This window comes from Loxodonta africana, chromosome 8 (assembly GCF_030014295.1).
Source record: "Loxodonta africana isolate mLoxAfr1 chromosome 8, mLoxAfr1.hap2, whole genome shotgun sequence".
Lineage (NCBI taxonomy): Eukaryota > Metazoa > Chordata > Mammalia > Proboscidea > Elephantidae > Loxodonta > Loxodonta africana.
In genome coordinates, this window is record NC_087349.1 from 71,380,412 (window position 1) to 71,402,700 (window position 22,289).

Sequence of the window (22,289 nt, forward strand, 5' to 3'; positions counted from 1 at the left end):
ATACCTATTTTTTTTAATACACTGAGATAATTTGGATAGATACTATTGTAATTTTTTTAGATAATACTTTATTGTGTTTTTAGCAAAGGTTTACACACCAGTTCAGGATCCGATTAAACAATTTATATACAAGCTCTTCAGTGACATTGGTTACATTCTTCACAGTGGTGAACATTCTGGTTACTTCTGTTCTGATTGTTCTGTCCTTTAGTTTCTCTGCCCTCTTACATTCATGTTTATTTTAAAGAAACTACTGACCATTTGGTTTCAATATGGGTGGTTTTTAAAAGTAGCACAGTACTTACTGGTGATACTCATTAATTTTTGAGCCAATTTGTTATTTAACTACAAGGTGACCTCAGGAGATCGTTTTGGTTCAAGGTTTGAAGTGTATCTGAGGGCAATAGTGTCAGGGAGTCCTCTAGTCTTGTTTGTTTAAGGAATTTGAGGTTCTGTTCCACATATTTCTCCCATCCTGCCCATCTGTTGTGGCCCTGAGTAGAATGGTTGGTAATGGTGACCAGGCACTATCTAGTTCTTCTGCCCTCAGGATAGATGAGACTGTGGTTCATGTACACTATTTGTTCTGTAGTGCAGTGCAGTGAATTACTTAATATGGCCCTTCTAGTCATAGTCTTTGTAACTCCTGCCAAATGACTGGGTGGGACTATGCAAATGAGGTGCTTGTGGTCTACCAATAGGATTGGATAGCTTGCTAATAATATAAATAATGTATATAGCACCCCTTTGGGGGTGGGGCCATGCAAATAAGACATATGGAATCCTAATGAGGGAATTGGTCAGTTTTGCCATCCTGCTAGGCTTAAAGGGAGATGTGGAGAGAATAAGGAGCTGTAACACTGAAGGCAGTGAGAGATGGCAGCGCAGCAATAGCAAGAGTGACAGCTGTGCAAGATGGCAGGAACCAGGAGACCAGCGCTAGATAGCCACTGTGGGGCTTGTTGACCCATAGAGCTAAGAGTTGTAATAATTGCTGAGAAGGTCCCCAGTAGGGCTCAGTGGCAGAAGGCCTGTAGCAGTAGCAAGGCCCCAGCAGGGCCCAGCGGCAGAGAGTGAGAAGAAACTGTGCTGATCAAGGAACTGCGTCCTGAGTTGTTACTGTTACTTCTGAGTTGATCCCGAGCCCGAGTTGTACCCTGTTACTTCCCTAATAAACCACTTAACTGTAAGTATAGTTCAAGAGTTCTGTTAGACATTGTGGCATATTACCGAACCCAAAGACGAGAGGGGGAGTAGCTGATATTAGAGATGATAGAGTGGTACAGCAGTTGGAAAGTTGGACATTTGGAACATCTTTAATTTCCACCTCATAGGAACCATCTTTGTAGCTGATCCTTATAAAAGAGATTGTTCATTTATGTAGACTAGTTTCTTCTTTGAGTGTTTGGTTTCTTTCTCTTTTGCAAGCTTTTAAGACCCCAGACACTACTCACCAAACTAGAACGTAGAACAGAGCTTTATGAACTATGTTACGCCAGTTGGCTGAGATATCCCATGAGACTATTGTCCTAATCCTTCAAACCCAGAAATTCAGTCCTGTGAGGTGTTTGTATCTAAGATGTATCATAAATGTACCCCCTGTGTGCTTGATTATGTATATGAATATATGTGCATACAGTCACATAGAAGATAGATATTATTTAATCCATATTGCAAATGAGGCAGCTAAGCCTCAAAGATGTGGTTTGTCCAAAGTTATGTAGCTAGAAGTAGAACATTGCAGGTCTTCTGGTGTCCCATGATGAGTTGAATGGGGAAAGATTACACTGATTTGGATTGTGCATACTCTTTGTACAATCCTAAACAATTGTAAATGTATTTCATATTATTTTTTCCTTGCATGTGTGTAATGATGTTAATCAAATCAATCTGAAATTAATCTGCTGAATTCTGACACCAGCCAAATGAATCAGTACTTCTTTTTCTAACCCTCATTACTGGAGCTAGGTCAGTCCTCACAAGTTGAAGGGCACAGTCCTCCAGAGTGCTAAATCTGCTTAAGACTGAAGACACCAGCCGCAAGCTTGAGAGTCCTGATGACACTCTCACTTCTGACATGTTGGCTACAAATTTGGCGATTTCCCACTGGCCTCTTAGGACTCTAGGCATAAGCTTGGGGATCTCCAAGGCCCCTCGTCACTTCTTACCTGCCGGCTTCCAGTATTCCCTGGGGTTCAGTGATTTCAGTTTTATTACAGCAAAAAGGATACAATGAAGAGATGAATAGGGTAAAGTCTGGGAGGGTTCTCAATTGGGAGCTTCCATGTCCCAAAAGGGAATGTGCCACCCTCCCATGTGTATCAACAGCCTATTATCAACCAGGAAGCCCATGGAGCTTCCATCTCCAGAGCTTTTATTAGGACTTCATTATGTAGTCATGATTGACTTATGTCCCCTTCCTTGAGATTAGGTGATACTATATAGGGTGGGTCTTTTATGGCATGGGCAGCCTTCACCTGAATTACCTCTTTAGCATAAGCCCTTAGGTGTGGTTTGGAGGCCTCATCAACCAAAGGCCAAATTTTTTGGGTGAACTTAATTCTAAACACCACAATGTGTTCTAGAGTTTGATCCTAATTAGATGGCCTTATAAAATACTATTTTAACATGTTTATCCATATGAAAAAAATTTTTTCCGTATTCATATTGAAGATGCAATTTTTGCATATCATACCCAGAATTAGAGAAGAGAGAAAGCATTGTTTTATGGTAGTTTAACTGTTTTATTTGGAAAAAAAAGAGAGATTTTAAAATGTATTCAATCATGGATTACAGTGAATTAGAGCTGATATAAAGGGCTAGAGCTTTGGTTTAGAATTTAGTAAACTCAGTATATATGGCACAGAAATATGGGAAAAGTGGCAGATGAAAGTGGTAAGTAAAGACCTCTCTAAAGGTAATGAGACAGTGTGGGTCATTTTTCAGTTGCAGTGAAGCTGAAGAAGAAATGCCCACTTGCTGGTTGTTTTTTTGAGCTTATGTGATGTGATACTAATCTTCTGGTTTACAAAAAGGGAGTTTCCTATGAGAGGTACCAGAAATCATTCCTGAGGTTGCTTATAGGTTTAATCTTTGTGCTTCCAAATGACAGGGGGAAAGACACTGCATATGTTTGCCATGTATGTGTGGCTTATTCTTTAAAAATAGAATTGAAAATTTTGCTCTATTCTAAGAAAGAGAGTTTCTGTGATTTACCTTGATTTTTCCAAATAAAGTGAATAGAATGAGTAGCTTCCTTGGAATTTTATTATTTGGTAATTGCCTGTTTTGTATGAATACAGATTCTATGTATTTTAGAAGAATTACATTTCAAAGGAACATTATTTTGTAAAGAAAATAGATTTTTTCCATGTAGTATCATGTAGCCCTTTGAGAAAATATAACTACTTAAAAACATTGACTATTTTTTATTGTTTTGTTTTATGAATCTTTTTGAATATGACATTTTGCTTACTTCTGCTTTTATAGAAAAACTTTCTTTTATTGATAACAATAATAACTGCTCTCAAGAAGAAAATTATATTTCCTTTTAATTTTATAATTCAGCATTTAAAAAGTATATATCCAGACAGAAGTGGTGAAGATGGTAATTGCCATCCACGATTTAATAACCCTGGTGGCATAGTGGTTAAGTGCTACGGCTGCTAACCAAGAGGTTGACAGTTCGAATCCGCCAGGTGCTCCTTGGAAACTCTATCGGGGGAAACCCCATTGGCGTAGTGGTTAAGTACTATGGCTGCTAACCAAAAGTTCGGCAGTTCAAATCTGCCAGGTGCTCCTTGGAAATTATGGGGCGGTTCTACTCTGTCCTATAGGGTCGCTATGAATCGACTAGGGGGAACGGGTTTTGGTATTATTGTCTTAATTTCCTAGCACTGTCATAACAAAAATAGCATAAACGGGTGGCTTTAAAAAACAGGAATTTATTGTCTTAACAGTTTGGAGACTAGGAGTCTGAATTCAGGGCCTTGGCAAGGTTATATTCTGTTAATCTAGGAGAAGATCATTCCGTAGTCTCTTTCAGTATCCCACTTACCACATGTTTCTTGTCATTGCTTGGTTCGTAGAGGAATCCTCACATGGTATCCTCCTCTTGTCTGATCCTCTTCCTATCTGTTTTCCCTTTTTGTAAGACACTACTCAGACTGGATTAGGTTTAGGACTTACCCTGCTCTGCTATGACCTCATTAACATAAAAGAAAAGCCCTTTTTCCAAACAGGGTCGCATTCACAGGTACAGGGGTTAGGATTTCCACATTACCTTTTTGGGGGTGCAGTCCAATCTGTAAGAAGTATAAAGCTTTTGAATAGCATAAGGATAACAATAATTATGGAATATGGTTAAGGCCATTTGTCGAGCAAGTGACATCTGTTACTACCTTCAGGTTAGGAGTCCTATCACATGGAGGATAGTAACCCGTTCCATAGTTTGCAGGTGTTGGGATCTCAAGAATGATGCCATTCACACACAGGTATTGGATGGAACAAGTCTTTACTCATATAGAGAAGAGACAGAGCAAGGTCAGCTCAGTAGTGAGTGTTGGTCCCCTTTGGTCAATGGGTTTCACTCCACAGCTGATGCAGGGAGATGGTCTGCATGCACCTCTCTTAGGCTGCAGGAGAAGGACCTTGTTTGCTCCCCACCAGGAACAGATACAGAAGTGGGGTTGGTTAGGTGCTGAATCGTGCACATGTTTAGCTAAGCAGTTTCTGGAAATGTTGACGTGTGCTCAGGACAAGAGACGAGGGATGTGCTGTCAGACCATCAGCTGCTTTGGGGTGTGTTTTGGGTTAAGAAGCCTTAGGAAAGGGAATCAGCCCACATTTTCATCTCATCCAAGAACCAGGCAGATACATCTGGTTCTGTTTACAAGACTTGTTCGTGGGCCCCAGAGAAAGGTGGTAGGTTGTACTAGAACTGCCTCCTTCCACGTAGTAAGCCATAGATGCAGACCAACTTTTTAGCTTTCTGCCTGTTATTTAAAAAGGGTTACTTTAATTCAATCAATATTGAGTACTAGTGTTGAGTGAATAAAATACACGTGACTGTTGATATGACTACCTACCTACTGATGACATGTACTAAATTAATGTTGGTAATTTAAAATTATTTACTAGTTTATATATATATATATATTTTTTTTTCCTTCTGGGTGATTTGCTGGCTGACTCAGTATTTACATGTTTATTCATTTATTTATTTTAATTGGATATCTTTGGTGGTAGTGGGAAGGTACTCTCTAATCGTTTCCTATTATCTGTTTAGTGTAAAACACATTCAGATAATCACATCCTCTTACATTAACATTGGATACATATAAATTTATGTATATAGTGAAGCCTTCTGAGAGATGGTAGTCACTGATACCTGTTTCTCATGGTGGTTTTCCTAATATCATCAGTTTTTTGGAGATGACTTTGGGTACCTTTAGAATTTGACATTAAGGCAACCCTCTTAGAATTAACCCGGTCAAAAGTGTGCTGGGATGGTCAATATTTGGCTTTCCTTAGAAGTGATCCATCTTGAAAGATAGTAAGTGTGGCTGAAGCGGTCAGAGAAATACCTAAACCTAAAGGGTGTACATCGGGACTGGAATTAAGTTATAACCTATATCATTACTATATACTCTCTGAAGGAGATTTTAACATAGGAGCAGTGCCTTCCTTTTTAAAAGAATGGCAATTGGGTAATATGAAGTTGATGTGTACCATTTTGCCCACACCATTCAGGTGAATGAGAGAAACTATTTAGGAGTCATGGCCTTTTTAGTCACTAGAGATGTGCTCTTTGTTCTGAGGTATCAGTAGTTCAGCATGGTTTTTTATAGCGTGGGTGAAATTATCTCTCAGGACTTTTTAATTCCTCTTTCTCAGATTCCATGTTTATCAATAATTTTGTTGGTATTAATACATTCTTCTAGGTATTTGACACTGAGAAGGAATTACTCATCCTAATGGATGTAACATCACTTTCCAGCTGGTTGTTTTGTCAGGCATTGAGGGCCTCATCAGCTCTGAGTTCATAGACAAAATTGAGTCTGTCGTTATAAAGAGAAACCTGATCTTAACAAGATGTTGACAGTGAAGTTTTGCCTGAATTTCCTGTTGCCTTATTTATATCTTTGACATTTAGTCTATTCTTTTTAGCTCAAAATTAAGGAATATCTTTTGCATCTTATAAAATATTTAGGCAAATCTAGAAGCTCAAGTAATTAAGTATAATTTAGAATTCCAAATATGTATATTTGAGTTGGAGCCCTGGTGGCCTAGTAGTTAAGAGCTCACCTGCTAACCAAAAGGATGGCAGTTCTAATCCACCAGCCACTCTTTGGAAAACCTGTGGGGTGGTTCTACTCTGAGTCAAAATTGATAGCAGTGGTTTTGGTTTGGTTTTATATTTGAGTTAATAAGGACATTTTTTGCTTTTCATTATTGAAAGGTAGTTGAAGCATAGCAAGGAGCCCTGGGCGGCTGCTAAATTAAAGATTGGCAGTTTGAACACATCCAGTGGCTCCATGGAATAAAGGCCTGGCAAACTGCTTCTGTAAAGATTATAGCCATTAAACCCAATCATTGAAGCAGCTCTGCTCTGTAACACATGGTATCTCCATGAGTTGGAAATGGCTTGATGACAGTGTTTTTTTTTTTAAGTATAACTTATCCTATTCTAAAATGTAAAGAACTGTGCTGAATTATTTTGTTTGTAGGATATATTCATGAGTATCTTTTACAGTTTTTATCATATTATCTACCTCAGGAATTCAACTTAGAATATTGAGTTATTAGTGAATAAGAAAAGGAAAAAGAGAATGATCTCTTTGTTTTCATCCATCTCAGCTGTGAATAAATTTTCACAAAAGATAGAATTATAAAGCTCTCAAGAGATTTAAATACCTCATATAGGTAGAGGTTGACTGAGTTGTGATTGGAACCCAGGTTTTCTAACTCTAGTCTGCATTATTCAGGTTGTTCAATACCCTTAATTTATGTGTGTGTGTTTCTTTACTGGTTTTTCATTTAATACTTACTTGGCACTTCCTGTTGTGAGTTTGTGTTTTAATCTGCTACCTCCAGAATTTTTTGTTTGTTTGTTTGCGTGAATTTAATCTTTTATGTATAAAACAAATGTACCAGTGCCTGGTACAAAGGGAGCTCAGTAAATATTTACTGATCAGTGGATACTAAAATCATTAATCTGATTTCTTTTTAGTAAAAACTCATATTTTTGTGCTTTTCCTTTAGTATTTGGCATAGTGGTTAAAAGCTTGACTGCTGACCAAAAGGTCGGCAGTTCAAATCCTCTTACTGATCCTTGGAAATCTTATAGGTCACTGTGAGTCAGAATGACTCTACAGCAGCGGGTTTGGGTGTTTTTGGGTTTTAGTACTTTTCCAATAGGATTAAAATGCATCACCTGTTTCCTTGTGTATACCATGTTAGGTGAAAAAGTATGTTAATAAAATGATTTAACTTCTGTGTTTTGACTTTATTATGATTCTTACAAAACTGTTGGTTTTCCAGAATTTCTCTCTACTTCAATTCCTTTTTCTTTTGTGACTTTATATATGTGAATTAAAGAAATATTGATCATACTTTTTTTTTCTATTTTAGGTTGCTATGGAGTTGATGGTGAGAGTGACTCAATTATGAGTTCAGCTTCTGAAAACTCCACTGAACCTTGGTTTTGTGATGCCTGTAAATGTGGTGTTTCCCCTAGCTGTGAACTATGTCCCAATCAGGATGGAATTTTCAAGGAGACAGATGCTGGAAGGTTGATGTCATAATTTTATTTTGTAATGTTTTTCATTTATATGCCTGATTTATAATGTGTCTGCCTCTGACTACACTATCCTAATTATGTATTTCTTAGTTACATACTTTCTTTTGATTGCTTCTTTGTATCTTCTTGGCATAAGCAGATATTGATAGGGGATGGAAAGGAAAGACTGTTTATTGAATACCTACTTTTGCCTTTACAACCCTAATTCCATTTAATCCTAATAGTAACGCTGTGCTGAGAGAGGTGGTGAAGATCCCCATTTTGTAAATGTAGTACCTGAAGCTCTGAGATCACTTAATGTAATTTGTTCAAGACTACCAGCCGGTGAATAGTTAGATTTGAATGCAGATCTGCCTGACTTTGAGAACGTATCAGGTCTTATCAGGGGACAAAAAACCATAAATGATTTAGAAAGGCGAAGTTTAATATAAAGAATTATTCAGCTATGACAAAAAAGCTGTATATAAAAGGACCCCGTAGGATATCCTAGGGCTGAGGGAGAGTGTCCAAGGAAGGACAAACTTGGAAGGATGACCCCCTTTCCAGGGCTGGGGTTTGGAGATGGTGTAATTACAACCCACTTGACGGCAGAGAAGTTCGCTGGTTTGCCTGGGCCAGAACTGGTCTGCAGTCTTGGCAAGTTGGTGGCTGGCTGTAGACATGCAGAAAGAGTTGAGGTGCTTGTGTGAAGTTTTACTGCAGTAAACAGCATTTTTCTTAATTTTGCCAAACTAATGGACACGCCATTGAGAGATGTTGCTATACAAGATTGATGGGATAACATAGAATCTTCCTTAGAATCTTGGAGTGTGCTGATGTCCAGGAAAAACAGCTAAAAATCTTACCCCTCCTTTCTCATTGTCCATCCAAAAAGTAAAGTAAAATAAATACATAAACAAATGACTTCCTGTATTGACAGGAATCTGTGGTGTGCATTATATACTTGGGCATTATTTCATGTTTTGTCTGACTTTGGCCTAGAATGAGGGAGTTGAGTAGAGAGTTAAAAGTATGAGCTTTCATGTTGTACTGCCTATACTTGAATTCTGATCTTCTCTTACTGATTTTGGGCAAGTTATTTAAACTTCTTGGGCTTCAGTTTCTTAAGCATTGTTGAGAGGTTTAAATGAGACGATTCGTTTGAAACAATGAACACCAATTCTGGAATAGAAAAAGTGCTTAATAAATGCCTTCCTGCTTCTACTACTATTCCTCCTGGTGCGGCTACTAGTACTTTCAATAATAATATTCTAGTAATTTAACCAGGTAATCATGGAGTACAAGCTGCATAAATTCTTCTGGTCACTCTTTAGTTCTGAGAGTTGAAATTTTAATGATAAATTAGGGTGAATAAGTAAAGCTGCTTCTGAAAACAGTGCTTCCTTTTAGGGAAGAGATTTTGTTTTACTTTTTGCTTATTTATTTTTGTTTACTTATTTAAAATGTCCATTGAAAAACTATGAAGTAGCTGTCTCTTCCTGCTGTCATATCCAGTTGTAAAGTTGTTCCTGAAGGAAGAAAATTGCATTTAGATAATCGGTGAGAGATGTTTGTATTGGCTGCTGTGGATTTTACGTTTATAGACAGTTCCTTGGTGATGCGGCCTGGCAGAAATTCTCTTATACTGTTTGAACATTTTATTTGTGTTATGTCTACACTTCTGTAAACGATTGCAGAAATTATAGGTCCTGGTATATTTCGAAGGATGTAATACTAGCTTGATTCAAGGCATAAAAAGCCAAGATTTGATAAGCCGTTTAGTATTCTAGCTTCAAATGGAAAATAGGGGAAAAAAAGAGGTAATGTATGTAGAGAATGAAGAAGGTTTTCAAATTGACTTCAGTCATATGGGCTAATTCATTAGACTTTTTTTCCATGTGGGTGCTGATGGGAGCTACAAGTTCTACATAGAAAATTATGTGATTTAATGTGAGAAAACCATCAGTACATTTTTGTTATTGAATTTTTATTTCATTTCTTAGGGAGAACATTTTATCTTGTCTAAAGTGGTCTCATAAACGTGGCATGGGGGAAGTATTAGACACACTTCCCTTCCTTACGTTCTTTGTTGGTTGTCCTCAGGTCTACTGTGAAATGGAATATGGCTGAGAGCTAAATTCCTTAATTTTTAAATAAAGATTATTGTGCAGTAGAAGAGACCATTGAATTCTTTAAGTCCCAGTTCTGTCACTTGCTAACCTTGTTGTCTTTGGAAATCATTTATTCCTTCTGAGCCCATTTCTTTTTATACAAAATGGGAATAACAATCTCACACTCACAGGAAGCTTTTAGAGTTTTTTTTCCTTGTAGCTAAAATGTGTTGAATGGAGACAGAGTGCCAGACAGTATGCTACAAGCACTTTATGATTTCCAAACTGTCTACACGGTATTTTATGCATAATAAAAATAGACACTTAGAAATTGATTCTGGAGTGAATAGAATGACACTTATGTACTGGAAGAGCGTTTGTTTTGTATGCTGTAAAAGGCACTACAAATACAAGACATTTCACAATCAAGTTTGATTGATTAATAATTTCCATTCTGAAGTTAGAGTCTTTTGAGAAGTATCCTTCTACTTTGCTTTACTAAAATACATACATTTAAAAAATCTATTAATAGTTTCTATGCTAGAATGACAATTCTGACTCTTTGTTTTTTGGTGGTTTTATGTGGTATTTGCTTTCTACTCCTTTCCCAAATCAACATCTGTCATAGTTGCAAGCAAAATGGATGGTAAAGTAACAAGGATGATTATTCTTTTTTCATTACCTAATTTGTCTTAATTACAAACTTCTGAAATATGTGCAGCTAAACAAATGAACAGAAAACTATTTGGAGCAGGTATTAAAAAGGACCAAAATTGCCTCTACTGTGAATTTCACTGACTTTGATGTGTATTTTAATAAAGACTTAGTTGGCATCCTCATGTAGATAGTTGGGGGAAATGATACATTTATGTGCCAGTCACTGAAATGACAGTTTAAATTTATAGTACTTGTGTGACATGTACTAAAACATTTTGAGAAGGTCAGTATGAAGCAAACAGCCAGCTGTTGGGCTTATCAAAGATAAACTCCTGCAGAGTATAACGACATTTAATACACCAGTGGAGCATGAAAAAACTCTGCAAATTAAATTGAGAAAGCAGCTGCTTGTTGAAGATGTGTATCTTTATATTGAACTTCATGGGATGCATTTGGGAGGTTGGATTAAAACATCCTATCAAGAAAATCTCAAAAGAAAACCTTGGGGTTTTTTTTCCCCCCAATAAAGAGATAATTTTTAAAGATATGTAACTGTTTTCCCCAGCACCGCTATAAAATGATTATTACTCCTTTAAAACTCAGTGCATCACAGAACAGAACCATACAGCATTCACAGTCTATTTAGCTGTTATAAAGCAGATTTTTTTTTTTTTAGTATATTTAAGTTTAGAGATATTTGCCATCCCATTTTTACCCCCTTTTGTATAGAAGTCATGTAGATCTACTGTTTAAATTTCAAAGTCAGTGATCTCATGTTTTGCTTGATTGTAAGCCAACAGAAAGTGCACTGAATATAGTAAAAAGGTTCAGAGCAGTTTAAAAAAATGAAATTAGGACCAACATCCTTTTTTTGTTTAGTGCTCTGCAACTCTGAGTATTCTTTCTTTATCGTTAAAGCGTCATTCAGACTTATACGTGTGGCATATAAATTGCAGGTTGTGTGATGAACGGGTGAGATGAATGAAAATTTCCTTAGATTATTATAACTTTGTTCTGCACAGTTTTGTAGCAGTCATTTTTACCTGGGAAGAAAGAAAGTCAAATTGCACACCAAAATTTTGCTTTAAAAATATGTCCTTGAGAATTGCCCAACAGGATCCTTAATTCTCAAAGTGCTTAAAATAATGAATTGTGAATACCTTTCCATGGATATGAAAATTATGTTTTGTTGCATTTGAATTGTAGTTTTATGCATATATTTAAGTACAGAGTGCAGTAAAGTCTTCAGTGAAAGGCAATTATTGTTAACTCAGTTTTGGCTAAGCTGTTGGAAAGGTCTCGTGTATTGCAGTCCCTTTTTCTCCAGCTAAATTGTATCTATTGGTGTTCCATATTCTTTGGTCCTGTGTCTGTAAAATTTTTAAGATCTGACCATAGAATTCTTTCAGTGGTATTTTGATATGGCACGTATTCTGTATGTTTATTTTCCATGTGGGATTTTGTAAAAGGGTTTGATAGCAAAATCAAATCTCTCTTTATAGATGGGTTCACATCGTTTGTGCCCTGTATGTACCTGGAGTAGCTTTTGGAGATATTGACAAGTTACGTCCAGTAACATTGACAGAAATGAACTATTCCAAATACGGTGCCAAGGTGAGAAAAAAATTTTTTTGATTATCTAAATGAAACCATTTTTACTTAGTAGTTTATATGGCCTTTATTAATATCATTGTTGACTCCAGAAATGCTTACTAGTAATCATGTTATTTGTAGAATCATTTATCCTTGATACCAGTTTTCCCATAAAGCCAATAATATATGAATTCTTCCATGTGTCCTAAGGAAACACTGGTAGTGGAGTGGTTAAAGCTATGGCTGCTAACCAAAAGATTGGTGGTTGAAATCCACCAGGAGTCCTTGGAAACTCTGTGGGCCTGTTCTCCTCTGTCCTGTAGGGTTGCTCTGATTCAGAATTGATTCGACAGCAATGGGTTATGTATCCTAAATTTAGAATAACCTGTGGGGAGAAATTATTTCACTGGCACCTAGCGTGTTCCATGGCACATGGTGATCTCTCTGACCAAAGTCTTATTTGTAATCACCTGGACTAGATACAGACATAATTTTCTGGCTTTCTTTTTTTGATGCAGAATTTATCAAGATTATGAAAACAAGTACAAGAAACACCCTTTATTTTACTCAGGTTTCAAGAACTGGTTTTATCTTTATGACTGTAACTTTCAGTGTAGCAAATGATTCTCAGACTTGAGAGTCATAAATTGGTTTTTAGTGATTGAGCTTTAGGATTGTAAGCTATAAAAAACACCCACTTATCAATTTAGTCTTACGCATATAATTAGTACAAACATCCCTGGAATACTAGCACTAATTAAACACTGATAAATTCTCTGTCCCTTTACTGTAGCTGGGAAATTGGGAAGGGAGACCCTTGAAGAGCATCAGTAATCTAGTAAAATTGGGGTAGGGAATTTGCAGAGTGTTACATTTTGGAAAATTCTAATAGTGACAGTTCATAAATTTGACAGTTTTTGATATTGTATTCAGAATATCCTCTTTGGTCCCTAACTCTCCCCCTACCTCTCCCGTACTTATTTATTTTTTCTAAATGATCAAGAGATTTTTAATAACATATACCTTAATAAAAAGTATACATTATTCTTTTAATGTTTTCATTATTGAAATTTTTACAAAATTGTTTTCAATTAATAGAGAATCTCCCTTCTCTACTGTATTCTTGGAATTTTGCAAAGTTAATCCAGATTGTAAATAAAGCTAACAATAATCAATACAAACAGGCTTTCTTAGATAAATAAAAACCTCATATAGGTATTCCCTATTGTGTAATAATTGTGTAACAAAAAAATGTAGACTTAAATTTTTTTCCTTTTAAAAAAAGCAAAAGAAGACATGTAGTAAATTATTTTGTAAAGCAAATCATCAAACATTCAGTTATTTTTTTTCTAGTCAGTCCAGATTTTCATATAAAACAATGCCACTATTAACAAGTAGGAGCTGTGCTTCATGAATAGACTTTTACTGAGAACTTTTGTCAGAATAGAAATAATATAAGAAGCACAGATTCATAGCATATTTTCTCTGCTTGATGTGAACATAGGCATTATGCTTTTAAAATTATGTTCAATTATCATTTCCATTCTGTTTGTTCTGTTTCCATTGATCTAGCTTCTCTGCCCTTCCTTGCCTTCTCATCTTTGCTTTTGAGCAAACGTTGACCATTTGGTCTCATAGTTGATTGTTTAAGGGACACATTACTCACAGGTCATATTGTTTATTTTATAAGCCAATCAATTATTTGGCTGAAAGGTGACCTCCAGGAGTGGCTTCAGTGCCAAGTTCAAAGGGTATCTTAGGGCAATAGTTTTGGGGACTCCCCTAGTCTCTATTGGTCCAATAGGTCTGGGCTTTTTTAGGAATTTGAGTTTTGTTCTACATTTTTCTCCCATTCTATCTGGGATCATCTATCGTGTCCCCAGTCAGAATGGTTGGTAGTGGTAGCCAGGAACCATCTAGTTCTTCTGGTCTCAGGTTGGAAGAGGCCATCGTTTGTGTGGGCTACTAGTCTTGTGGACTATTTTCTTCTTTGAGTCTTTGTTTTCCTGTGTTCTCTTTTGCTCCAGATGAGTAGAGACCAGTAGTCGTATCTCAGATGGCTGCTTGCAGGCTTTTAAGGCTTCAGACACTACTTACCAAACTAGAGTGTAAAACATTAATTTTATGAACTCTATTATGCCAGTTGGTTAAGTTATCCCATGAGACTATGGTCCTAAGCCTTTTAAGTCAGTTTGGGTATGTCTGGAAAGTTTCTGTAACTGTGCCTTCTATGTGCTTTATTATATATGTGGATATATATTGCAGTACACACAAACATATACATATACATATACATATATATATATATATATATCAAAAAAGAAAAAAAACCCGTTGGCTGTCAAGTCGATTCTGATTCATAGCAACTCTATAGGGCAGAGTAGAACTGCCCCATAGGGTTTCCAGGGAGAGCCTGGTGGATTCCAACTGCTGACTTTTTGGTTAGCGGCTGTAGCACTCAACTACTACTAAACATGCGTGTACGTGCACTCACATATGCCTTCCTATTCACCTATATGGATCCCTGGTGGCGCTAGTGGTTAAGCGTTTGGCTGCTAACCAAGAGGTTAGCAGTTCAAATCCACCATCTGCTACTTGGAAATCCTATGGGGCAGTTCTACTCTGTTGTGTAGGGTTGCTATGATATATAAATACATTTCTATCTATAGATATTATTACCATAAATATAAATCAAGAAAAATTTAAAAAACAGTGATCAGATGTTACTGCATATAAATGAAGCCAGCAGTGACCTAGGAAATCATTGAATGTGCAATTGTCAGCTGATTTTTTCATTATTACCTGCTTTTGTTTTGAAGTGTTATTGGAAATGGAGTTGAAAATTATATAGTCTCTAGTTCATCTGCAAAACCAAACACAGCGTGGTGAATTGTAACTGGGGTGGCTCTTCTAGATCATATTTCCTACACATTTTCCAATCCTGCTTGTTTTCTCCCGTGTTCTCAGTTGCTTAGTTCACTAGCATTTTAAATGATCCGGGCAATTGAGGAAGATTCTATTTTCTTTGCTAGATTATTCTATAATCTAATATACTTTATTGTCAGGAAGTTTTTCCTTATATTCACTTTGCAATTCCTTGCTCAGTTTCATCAGATTAACGCTGAATTGCCTACTCACAGAACTATCCTAAACAATTTGTCTCTTTCATAGTGTTGACATCCTCTAAATTATTTTGTCTCCCTTTTTCTCTCTTCCTCCCTCTTTCATTTTCTCTGTTTTATTTTCTTTCTCAGTCTCTTTTTTAATCTTGTTTATCTTGCCATTTGTTGTTTTTTTTATACTATACACGCTCTACTGTTATTGGAAAAAGACCCTTGCTAGAGCATGGGGTGTCAGGATTTGGGAGTTGTTCCACATCTATACCCAGAGTCCTGTTCTTGCCGTTAGCATTTACTGTTGATGTCTAGTCTGGTGGTGCCTACGCGGCGAGCAGTCACTAAGTTGTTGTAATATGAAAACTGTATTTTTAATGTCTATTGAAACTTTTTTTACTTTCCTCCTTACATGCATCCCTCCCATTTTATTTTACAAGTTCTTCCTTTATTATCCACTGGCAGTCTTCACAGTTTAACAAGTTTTTCTTTTATGAAGATTCCTATTAGCAGAGCAGTTTATATTTTGAGACTAGGTTTTTTTTTTTTTTCTCTTCTATTGTCAACATAATTAAAACGATTTTAAAAATCAATTTGGTTGAAGGATTTTAATATCAGCGATTTATAGTTTTGATTTTACATTTTTTTCCCTTTTTATACAGAAAGAATGTAAATAATTGTATACCACTACCGATTTTACCGAGTTGTTTGCTTAAGATTGTTTTTAATTCTCTTAAAGATATTTAAAAAATGAAAAATGATTTATTTAGTTGCAAATGCCTAGATATTTTTGGTGAGTTTTCTCTAGCTTCTTTTTTATTTTCTTTCATTTTCTAAACAGTATTATATTATTCAAGAGCCAGTATAGCTTAATGGGTTTTGAAGTAAGATTTTTCTGGATTGAATCCTGACTCCCAGTTACTTTCTATATTATTTTGAGTGAGCTATTTAACCTGTCTTTACCTCAATTTTCTTACCTGTAAAATGAGGATACTTATACAACCTTCCACATAGTGGTTGTGAGTATTAAATTACTACATAGATTAATATATGTAAAGTACTTGGAATAGTGGCTGGCACATTGTAAGTCCTCATTAATACTTACTATCTTATTAGTGGCATTTAGCTTAGTAGAACAGCATAGAAAAGAATTACCTTCTTTTTCATATAAACTCTTGACTTGCCTACCATTACTGTTTGCATTGGTATACTATTGGTTCATTATTAGTATTTCTTTAGCACTTTATTTGTTTTTTAAATTTATTTTGTTGTCATTGAGAATATACCCAGCAAAACATACACCAATTCAACCATTTCTACATGTAAAATTCATCGACACTGATTACATTCTTCGAGTTGTGTAACCATTCCCGCCGTCCTTTTCTGAGTTGTTCCTCTGCCATTAACATAAACTCACTGCCTCCTAAATTTCCTATCTAATCTTTCAAGTTGCTGTTGTCAACTTTGAAACCATATAGATAGTTCTATAAAAACCATAATGCTCAATGCAGACCCTTTTTTACTAGTTTAGCTTAACAATTGTTTGGTTTTGCGAAGAATTCAGGGAATATTTTTGGTTTAAGGTTTAAAGGTTAACTCAGAGCTACAGTTTCAGGGGTTCATCCAGCTCCCAAGACTCCAGAAAGTCTGGAGTCCTTGATAATTTGAGATTTTGTTCTGCATTCTCCCCATTTTGATCAGGATTCTTCCATATAATCTTTGATCAGTATGTTCAGCATTGGTATCTGGGTGCCATCCAGTTCTTCTGGTCTCATGGCAAAGGAGACAGTTGTTCATGGTAGCAATTAGCCACACATTCCATGTCCTCCTTCTATTCCTGGCTTCCCTTCCTCTGTTGCTCCAGGCGAATTTCTTTAGCACTTTAAATATAAAGAATTACTACTAAATGTTCGCCCCATCATGATACTTTCTGGATGGTTTGTATGAGAGAAGTGGGTGTATTTTTGCTCTGATGAGTTTTCTTGTTCTCCTGTTGTAGGAGTGTAGCTTCTGTGAAGACCCTCGTTTTGCTAGAACTGGAGTTTGCATTAGCTGTGATGCAGGGATGTGCAGAGCCTATTTTCATGTAACCTGTGCCCAAAAGGAAGGTCTGCTTTCAGAGGCAGCAGCGGAAGAGGTAGGTTTATTTAAACTCAGAGGTGGTGAACATGTTCAGAACATTTCTTATGCCTCTCTTATGTTCTGTAACAGGTATGTATCATAAACGCAATCAAAGTTTATTTTAAAGTCTGTAGGTAGATCATTGGTCTAAAACTTCATAGGTCTAAAGAGCATTTATGAATGAGTTTTATTAGTATAAAACTAGTCAGACATTAGGACAACATGTTAACATTTTTATAGTGAGATCTGATACATAAAACAAAGCATAGTCCAAGGTGTTTTAAAGCTTTAAAGTATCAACATATTTTCTATGGGATTCTGAAATTGTATTTGGGTAACTGTCATGGGTTGAATTTTGTCCCCCCAGAATATATGTCAACTTTGTTAGGCCATGATTACCAGTATTATGTGGTTAGGCCATGATTCCCAGTATTATGTGGTGTTCTTCATTTTGTGATTGATGTAATTTTCATATGTGTTGTAAATTCTAAATCTCTGCCGGTGGTTAATGAGGCCAGATTGGATTATGTTAAAGAGGATTAGGGTGGGATGTAACACCCTTACTCAGGTTACTTCCCTGATCCAATGTAAAGGGAGTTTCTCTGGGGTGTGGCCTGCATCACCTTTTATCTTACAAGAGATAAAAGGAAAGGGAAGCCAGCAGAGAGTTGGGGACGTTATACTACCACGAAAGCAGCACCACGAGCAGAGCACATCCTTTGGACCTGAGATTCCTGTGCAAAGAAGCTCCTAGTCCCGGGGAAGATTGATGACAAGGACCTTCCTCTAGAGCCGACAGACAGAAAGCCTTCTCTTGGAGCCGATGCCCTGAATTTGGATGACTAGCCTCCTAGACTATGAGAGAATAGATTTCTCTTTGTTAAAGCCATTCACTTTGGATGTTGCTGTTATAGCAGCATTAGATGACTAAGACAGTAACCTTGCTCTGTTTCTCCCTAAATAAAATCATTATTCTCCCTTTAATATCTACATCACTATCTCATCGTTTGCCATTATTTTTAATTCTGTAATCTTCCCTCCAGGTTTATTGGTTTTAGATTAAGCGATCAGTGGATTTCAAAGTATGTTCTGATGACCCTTGAAAACTTTTTCAAGGGGCCTGCGAGGTTGAAATTAATTTCATAATGTTTTTGCTCTTAGGTGCTGTCAAGTCAGTTTTGACTAATAGCCACCCTATGTGGCAGAGTAGAACTACCACCTAAGGTTTTTTTTTTTTTTTTACCTTTATGGGGCAGATCACCATGCCGTTCTTCTGCGGAGCCACTGGGTGGGTTAGAACTGCCAGTCTTTTGGTTAGCTTCTGAGTGCTTGATCGTTGCACTACTAGGGCTCCTTATTTTCTTTTTTATTGTACTTTAGATGAAGGTTTACAGAATAAACTAGCTTCTCATTAAACAGTTAGTACACACATTGTTTTATGACATCGGTTAACAACTTCGTGACTTGTCAACATTTCTTTCTCAGCCTTGGTTCCCTATTACCACTTTGCTATTCGCTCCTGCTTTCTAGTCCTTGCCCCTGGGCTGTTGTGCCTCTTTAGTCTAGTTTTGTTTTATGGGCCTGGGTAACCTTTGCCTGAAAGGTGAACCTTGGGAGTGACTTCATTAGTGAGTGAAAAGGATGTCTGGGGGCCATACTCTCAGAGTTTCTCCAGTCTCTGTCAGGCCAGTAAGTCTGGACTTTTTTTTTTGTGTGTGTGTGTGTGTGTGTGTTAGAGTTTTGTTCTATATTTTTCTCCAGCAGTCCAGGACCCTCAATTGTGATCCCCGTCAGAACAGTAAGTAGTGGTAGCTGGGCATCGTCTTGTTACACTGGACTCAGTCTGGTGGATGCTGTGGTAGTTGTGGTCCATTAGCCCTTTGGACTAATCTTTGTCTTGTGTCTTCAGTTTTCTTCATTCTCCTTTGCTCCCGAATGGGTGAGACCAGTGGAGTATCTTAGGTGGCTGCACAAAGGCTTTTAAGACCCCAGACACTACTCACCAGGTGGAATGTAGGACATTTTCTTTATGAACTATGTTATGCCAATTGAGCTAGACGTTCCCCTAGACCACGGTCCCCATAGCCCTCACCCTGGCAGCTCGGTCCCTCAGGGAGTTTGAATGTGTCTATGGAGCTTGCATGGCCTTGCCTTGTGCAGGTTGTGCTGGCTTCCCCAGAACTGTGTACTGCCTTATCTTCACCAAAGTTGCACTTATGTATTGTCTGTTTAGTGTTTTTCCATCCCCACACCTCCCCTCCTTTGTAACCATCAAAGATTGTTTCTTTTTGTGTGGAAACCTTTTCATGAGTTTTTACAGTAATGGTCTCATACAATATTTGCCCTTTTGTGATTGACTTATTTCACTCAGTGTAATGCCCTCCAGATTCATCCATGTTATGAGATGCTTCACTGATTTATCATTGTTCTTCATCATGGTGTAATACTCCATTGTGTGTATGTACCATAGTTCGTTTATCCATTCATCTGTCGATGGGCATATAGGTTGTTTCCATCTTTTTGCTATTGTGAACAATGCAGCAGTGAGCATGGGTGTGCATATGTCTATTCGTGTGAAAACTGTTATTTCTTTAGGATATGTTCCTAGAAGTGGGGTTGCTGGATCATATGGTATTTCTATTTCTAGTTTTTTAAGGAAGTGCCACATCATTTTCCAAAATGGTTGTATTATTTTGCATTCCCATCAGCAGTGCATAAGGCTTCCAGTCTCCCCGTAGCCTCTCCAACATTTGTTATTTTCTGTTTTTTTGATTCGTGCCAGTAATGTCAGGGTGAGATGGTATCTCATTGTGGCTTTGATTTGCATTTCTGTAATTGCTAGTGATCCACGAGTGTTTCCTCGTGTCTATTAGCCACTTAATGTCTTCTTTGGGGAAGCATCTGTTCATTTCTTTTGCCAATTTTTTAAATGGATTATTTGTCTTTTTGTTGTGGAGATGCTGGATTTTGCTATAGATTTACTCTTTTGGTGGATTCTTTTGATGAGCATAAGTGTTTAAGTTTTAGAAGATTGCAGTTATCTAGTTTATGTTCTAGAGTTTGTGCGTTGTTTGTTATGGTTTGTATCCTGTTAATGCTGTATTTTAGGGTGTCTAGTGTTGATCCTATTTTTCCTTCTATGAACTTTATAGTTTTGGGCTTTATATTTAGGTCTTTAATCCATTTTGAATTAGTTTTTGTTATGGTGTGAGGTATGGGTCCTGTTTCATTTTTTTGCAGATGGACATCCAGCTTTGCCAGTGCCATTTATTAAAAAGACTATCTTTTCCCCATTTAATGAACTTTGGAAGGCTTCTTATTTTCATAATATAAAAACATTGTTTATTTTTTTTTCACTCTTTTCTCCTAATAACATTGGAGTTTTCCAGAGATTACAGTATAGCATATGAATGTGGAAACAATTTTGAGAGTCCAGATATCTTCTTTTATGTCAGTTATAATCCAGCTGTCAAGTTAATTCCGACTCATAGCAACACTTGGGCAGAATAGAACTGCCCCATAGGGCTTCCAGGGAGTGGCTGGTGGGTTTGAACTGCCGATCTTTTGGTTAATAGCCAAGCTCTTAACCACTGTGCAACCAGGCCACTGTGTCAGCTGTACCAGAAAACCAAACCCATTGCCTTTGAGTCGATTCCAACTCATAGCGACTCTATAGCTATAAAAAAAGAGACATTAAAAAATTTGCAAAAATGTAAAATGGTACCACTCTTCTCATTAATTTTTTTTTTTGGAGGGTGTGGAAATTATAGTTATTTTCAAAAATGTTATCTATGTTAGCATGTAATGGGTTTATTATTGTTATTTTAAAATAATGAGTATTTAAAAATTTTTTGTTTTAATTTCTTGTATGGTAACTATAAACATAACCCACAGAAACATAAGCCCTTTGGAGTTGTTTTAGTTACCTAGTGCTGCTATAAGAAAAATATCACAAGTAGGTGGCTTTAAAGAACAAAAATTGTTTTTCTCACAGTTCAGGAAACTAGAAGTCTGAAATCAGGTCATGTCTCTAGGTGCATGTCTCTTTTAGCTTCTAGTAGCTGCCAGCAATCCTTGGCGTTCCTGGGCTAAGGCTTGTAGATGTATCTGACTCCATTGTCGTCTTCTTTCTCCTGTGTGTGTCTCTGTGTCCTTTCTTCTCTTTTTTTTAATTCAGAAGTGATTAGATTTATGATCCACCCTGGTATGACTTTAGTAACGTAACAAAAGAAAAAGCGTATTTCCAAACAGGGCCATGTTTACCAGCTCCATGGGTGAGGATTTCAACATATTTTTATGGGGGACAGAATTCAACCCCTAACTTGAGTTCTCATTTTAAAAGTGTTAAGGAGTCCTGAGGCCAAAAAATTGAGAACCACTGCTGATTCAGTTCATTCTTAAGGCTCTTTACATAAGCAGGTAAGTGAGTGTTTCCAAACCAAAACCAAACCCAGTGTCGTCAAGTCGATTCCAACTCATAGCGACCCTATAGTACAGTGTAGAACTTCCCCATAGAGTTTCCAAGGAGTGCCTGGTGTATTCAAACTGCTGACCCTTTGGTGAGTAGCTGTAGCACTTAACCATTATGGCACCAGGGTTTCCAGTGAGTGTTTTTTCAGTAATTTTTACTGTATTTTTATGATGGTTTTATGATGGTATCTAAGCCTCTCTTTATTCTTTTCTGTCGTTTATTGGGTAAATTTTCAATGCCATATGAAAAAAAGTCTATTAATTGGCCTTTTATCTTTTCATACAAGTGGGACTACAATATTTGTCCTTTTGTGTCTGACTTACCTAATTCACAGCATGTTTTCAAGGTTCATCCATGTCGTAGCATGTATCAGAACCTGTAAACCAAACCCACTGCAAGTATACCTAAATAATGCATAGGACTTGAGATTTTAACATCTTTAA

The 22,289-nt window shown here is 36.8% G+C and overlaps 1 protein-coding gene across 7 annotated transcripts in view; it reads left to right on the forward strand.

Moving 5' to 3' along the window:
* The window catches only part of PHF14 (PHD finger protein 14), a 206,111-nt gene that overhangs the window by 42,306 nt on the left and 141,516 nt on the right, over positions 1-22,289 (forward strand). For all 7 annotated transcript variants that reach the window (XM_064290016.1, XM_064290017.1, XM_064290018.1 and 4 more), the window contains exons 5-7: positions 7,633-7,792; positions 12,051-12,162; positions 17,254-17,391. In XM_064290016.1, coding sequence (XP_064146086.1) covers positions 7,633-7,792; positions 12,051-12,162; positions 17,254-17,391 — 410 coding nt within the window. The remainder of the gene's footprint in view (positions 1-7,632; positions 7,793-12,050; positions 12,163-17,253; positions 17,392-22,289) is intronic.